Source organism: Hibiscus syriacus, unplaced genomic scaffold, assembly GCF_006381635.1.
Source record: "Hibiscus syriacus cultivar Baekdansim isolate YM2019G1 unplaced genomic scaffold, ASM638163v2 tig00110163_pilon, whole genome shotgun sequence".
In the NCBI taxonomy this organism is placed as follows: domain Eukaryota; kingdom Viridiplantae; phylum Streptophyta; class Magnoliopsida; order Malvales; family Malvaceae; genus Hibiscus; species Hibiscus syriacus.
In genome coordinates, this window is record NW_024062610.1 from 192,178 (window position 1) to 197,979 (window position 5,802).

Sequence of the window (5,802 nt, forward strand, 5' to 3'; positions counted from 1 at the left end):
ATCAAATACTCGGGATATATTTGAACATAACGTGCATGGGATAGCCGTGAAGTTGCAGTTCAGAATTTGAAATCCTTGGCCATACAGAAAATTAACTAAGCTGGTAGTAGGGCGATTAATTCACCTCACCGTGCCGTGCTCGTCTCTTGCAAAAGTGGCAAAATCGAAGCTCTGTCGTTTGTGGGAGGGTTAAGCCAACCCTTCTTAATTCACTCCTTATCCACGTCTACATCAATATGTGATTGCTGCAGCCCCATGGGTAAGGGGAAATTGAAATTCCTCCCGTGAGAAAATTTGAAAACAAAGTTACACTGGTTCGTATCCTGTAAGCAACCTGTAACATTTAATTCAAAGAGGTAAACTTGATTTTGTCTGAATTTTTCATATTATTGTCTTTCCATTGATTTCAAATATGGGTTTGACGGGAAATTTTGGATTTTTCCTTTGTTGGGTAATAAAAATATTACTAACTTGGTAGAGAAAAATATGTTTAGTCTGTGCAGATAAAGCCGTACCCGTACCAAACCTGAAGCAAGCTGTTTAGAAACAATGAAAAAAAAATACCCAATTTGTTAGTACAACCTTTGAGGATCATTGTATTTTTGTTTACTTTACATGCGTTTGGATCGAAGAAAAGATTATTATCAAGGGGAACAATCTTTTCAGAAATCATATATCAACGTTTGGTTTAGAAACATTCTCACCAAAAGGTAAAGAAGTATTGTTAAAAATGTTTTTTCCCCTTTACATTCTTGAAAATCTCATTCCTTGTATATCTTAGTATTTAACAATTCCTATTAAATTAGACAGAAATATCCTTGAAATAAAAAAAATATTTCAAAACTACCATTTCTTTTATGATAAATCTCTAGTTTTACGTCATAATTTCTCCTCTTTCAAAGCTACCCTTAAAATAACATAATTCTTTTCAACAATCAAGCAACCTATTTTATGGTTGCACCACATTTTAGGTTGCACCACTTTTTCAAGTTGCACAACATTTTTGGTTGCAATTCTTTTTTATGTTGCAACCCTATTTTAAAGTGATGGTTCCTTACATAGTGGGACTCACACCCAACAGTAAATTTATAAATATTATATATATATATATTCTTTATTATATTTTATTTATTAATTTTATCAAATAATTTGATATGATATTTTGTACAAAATAATGTAGCAATTAACACATACGTATACCAGTGTAAGTATGTACATCTTTCAATACGTTGATACCTAAAAATAAACACATAATTATATTGGTGTAATTTTATTGTATTGATGTAAGTATATTTTTGTATTTTTAAAGAAATAAAAAATAAATATGATAAAAATATATATTAAGTTATTTATGTAGAAATTTTATTAAAAATATATAAATTAAAAATAATAAAAAGTATATTTTCTATCAACTTTCATTTGTTAAAAAAGAAAACTATCTCAAGGGCAATTTGGTTAAACATACATTGTTTTTTATTAATTTTATATTTCTTCATCCAAACACTGTAATTTTATATTCATATCAAACAAACCAAACAAGATAAAACAATATTTTCAGTAATGTGTTAAGTAATACAATATTCCTACTGATAATCTTACATTTTTTGAACCAAACACCGGTACATAAATATACTGATATTTTTTGAATTTCTTTGTATTCAGTTAACCCATGTAAGCTTAACAGCTTATAAGCCAAGGTGAAGATGTTTTCTTTTTGGTTTCCATCTTCAGGTATGAATTACAATTTATTATGTAAACTTTTATTGAATTACAATTAAAGCTGGCCATTCGTTTATTAAAAAGATTGATCACACTATTATTGTATAAGCTAAATCATTCGTTTATTGTAATTTTGTTCATTTTTCCTGTTATGACCCTCGGATTTTATTTGGATGTGTATTATTACGTTTGTTAATAATTTCTTACGATGTTTGATTCTAATTTACAGTTTTTAGTGGTCTTTTAATAGATTAATCTCTTTTTGTAGTTCGTTTGCCGTTGCAATCAGATTTGTTCGTATCTATTTTTTGTTCGAGTCTTTTAGTTGGGTTTTTAACCTTTTCCATATATAACACTTATAGATCTAAAGTGATTAGTTTCAATGTTATAAGAAAATGTCTAAATTATATGATTAATTTACGATGATAGTTGTAAACTCTTATTATAATTTTTTATTTTTTAATAATATCAACGACTTCTATTCAAACAAAAAATATATATAAAGTTTACCTATCTAAATCCACTAGTAGACTAGAACCTAGCGATGTATTCAGTTTGGTTTGATTTGGCTTTTCACTAAAATATAAATTGTATCAAACTTTGTGGATTTTTAAAAATTGAAACCAAAATCAAATAACATAAAAATTATAGTTTTCGGTTTGGTTTATAATTTTTAACCGTTCGCTATTTTTCAAACTCAACCTCAAAAAGAAAAAACAAGTTTAAAGCTTCAATCGAGTGCAAATATATAAATTTAAATTTAAAAGAAAATATTAATAATTTAAAGATTTTATTTATTTAAATTTGTCTTATAGTAAATCAAAATAAATTTGTTTTGGATAATTATTTTATATATTTATTTTTAATTCAGTTCAAACAGTTTTCAAATGAAAATTTTGAAATCGAATCAAATTATATATTTATGTTTCAAACAGTATCAAAACCGAACCGTAAATTAAAAAACTTGAAGTGAATCGAGTAGCATAGTCCGATTCACATCGATTTTTTTTCTCAATTTTGGTGTTCAATCATAGTAAAAATTTTTTTTCCCTAAAATTATTATTTCTCCTTCTCTTTAAATAAGATTAAAATTAAATTTAAAAATGGTTAAAATATATACGAAGGGCTTCACGCTTAAGATTATATTAGTCATAAACAATAAATGTTTAGGGGTCAAAGAGCAAAACAGAAGAAAAGAAATTTATCTCAAATTCAAGTAGTATTAGTCGTCACAACCACCCAGACTTTATATCCAGATTTTGCCATATGAAAATTGACAACAAATAATTTTAAATTGTGCTGATAATATGAATAATGCTTCGATACTGCAATCGTCATAAATAGAAAAGAATTGTCTATCTCCCCCTCTAAGTATGCAATCACATTGTTCTAAAATTAAATGAAACCAAACAATTACGTGGAATTTCTTTCAAGGAAGTAATAGGTTTTAGAAAAGAGTTTTAAATATCTTATATAATAAAAGTATATAATATTCAACGACTACATGCCATATATAGCCATCTATTCCCGCTATAGATCGATAGCCTGTTCTAAATATATTATTTATCTCTCATCCCCTTCACTGCAAATTCTGATAAAACTCCTCCTCTTCTCCGTCACCCTGTTTTTACAGATTGCTCTCTCAGTCACAGATTTGTAACAATGGCCATGGAAGTTGAGCAGTTGAAGTCTGCAGCGGAAGATCAGATGGAAATGGTGATGGTGATGATGATGCAGCAGATGGAAAAGCTCCCTGAATTCTACGGGGCCTACAACGACGTCGTTGGATTGCCTCAAGCTGAGCCTGATCATGCCGGCAATAGTCCTTCCAGTGATAGCATCAATGGCATGCCACATTTTGTTCAAAACCCAACCGTTGGTTCACCCGGTGCATTCACAAACCTGCCAACTACACCACCCACTATTCCATTCAATGGTTCAACCCCGGTTCAAGAACGAGGAGGCCCGGGTTTCTCTTTTACCCAAGCAGGTGCAAATTATGCGTATCCCACATCATCCGGGGAGAAGAATTCAGTGGCAGCAATGAGGGAGGTGATATTCCGAATAGCAGCAATGCAGCCTATACATATAGACCCTGAATCGGTCAAGCCGCCGAAGAGGAGGAACGTGAGGATATCAAAGGACCCCCAAAGTGTGGCGGCGAGGTACCGGAGGGAGAGGATAAGGATACTTCAAAGACTCGTCACCGGAGGAACCAAAATGGACACTGCTTCCATGTTAGATGAGGCCATTCACTATGTCAAGTTTCTGAAGACTCAGGTGCAGTCACTGGAGAGAGCTGCCATTAACAGGTCAACCGGGATAGGGTTCCCTGTACCAATGTCAAATGGGAGTTTTCTTCCAATGGGAAAGCCATATCAGCCTACTCAAAGCCTTCAGGAATTTGGAGATGCTTGGCTAAGCATAAATTCAGATTATTGGTATAAATTACCAACCTTTTTTTATAGATGTATAAAGAATAATTAAGAAAAAACGATGATGGAGAATTAATTAGATTGTGTTCATGTTTAGGCAACGTAATCCAGGTTGTATTGCTATATCAGATGGCCTAACTGCTTTAGATTAATACAGTGTTTTTTTTTATCTTTTATATATTCATGATCATCTCTCTGTTTTAGCTATGAACATCAGTGAATATAGTATAATCAGAAATGTCGCGAATCCAAGTAGTAAATTAGTGGGTGTTGAAATTAAGATTAACCCATAAAGGAGCCAATTTGGGTGCGGTTTAAGGTGATGTTTTGATGAATTTCCAAATTCCAAGACATTTTGAGAGAGAGAAATGCATGGAGAAATTATGGGATGGGAATATAGAATAGCAATGCGGAAATTCGATGACGTCGTTTTCCTTTTTTTTAGCCTTATGATTTTAATTTTTTGCCTTAAATAATTCAGATCGATCCGCGTCATATACCTATTTTTGGTGGGAGAGTCTCCAAACAGTGATTTTCTGCATGCACAAAGACTCGAACTCGAGACCTTACTTAAATGATATCAAGCTATATACTACTTAAACCAACTTTATTGATAACCACGTTTTCCTTCAACATCTGTTCACTTGAACATACTCAACTCTGCGACCCCTTTCTCAAGTAAGCCCTACTTTGCACTTAATTTGCATTCCTACACCAATTCAATCAAATCAAATCAAATATGCATTGATCAATGATAGAAGTATTGAAATCCAAATGAAATCTTGAATGTTGCATGTCTTGCCTACATTATTATCCAATTATCTCTCTATTCCTTCGTAGAAATGGCTATTATACGTCAAAATAAGCATGCATTACGTGCCGACACTACCCATTTCGTTTTCACATCAAAGTTTATACTTATACTGTAGTACAACGTGCTCTTTTTCTTTTTCTTATAACGTTTGGATGTAAAAGAAAACTAATATTATTCGACTCTTTACTTTTACAGAACAATTCTTATAAACGGACAGTTGTGTTATGATCTTACACTATATATTTCAAGAATAAAAGTTTCAGACAGTGAGTATTTATAATAAAATGGAAAGGGTACGTATGTTTTTCATGTGAATTATGAAAGAAAAGGAATGGGAGAGGTTCAAAGAACTAAAACGTCGTTTTCTTGATGGGGGGTATTACCATCAAAGATGTGGATTGGGTGGGCTTCTCTTCTCTCGTAAATGGTAAAAGATTGAAAATATACTGAAGATACTAATTTTTTACTCATATTAATTTATTTATTATTATAATTATAATTATTATTATTATTATAATTATTATAATTATTATTATTATTATTACAAATATTATTATTATTATTATTATTAAATATATATATATATATATATATAATAATAATAAAAAAATTATAAACCAAATTTCCAGCCCAAACCAAACTGAAACCCAAAACATTTAGGGTTTTAGTTAGGGTTTTCTAACCCTAGCCCCATGTCCAGCTGCCTCTGCCTCCAGCCGCCTCAGCCAACGGTCCAGCTTCCAGCCGCCTCTGCTGCCAGTGCCACGCCTCCATCGAAGCCTCCAGAAGACCCAAATGGTCACCCACGTTGCTACTCTAGCAGTGAGTCACCAC

General features: G+C 31.7%; 1 protein-coding gene across 1 annotated transcript; it reads left to right on the forward strand.

Annotated features, from left to right (window-relative positions):
- Positions 1–3,370: 3,370 nt before the first annotated feature.
- Positions 3,371–4,306, forward strand: LOC120216754 (transcription factor HEC2-like). The gene is made up of 2 exons (XM_039214096.1): positions 3,371–4,160; positions 4,252–4,306. The coding sequence occupies exons 1-2, from the start codon at positions 3,382–3,384 to the stop codon at positions 4,304–4,306; spliced, it is 834 nt and encodes a 277-aa protein (XP_039070027.1). The 5' UTR covers positions 3,371–3,381.
- Positions 4,307–5,802: the final 1,496 nt, after the last annotated feature.

Coding starts and splice junctions, on each gene's coding strand:
- LOC120216754 (XM_039214096.1), top strand. CDS start 3,382: ATGGCCATGGAAGTTGAGCAGTTGAAGTCTGCAGCGGAAGATCAGATG. Junction 4,161..4,251: donor AGCATAAATTCAGATTATTG/GTATAAATTACC, acceptor GTTCATGTTTAG/GCAACGTAATCCAGGTTGTA.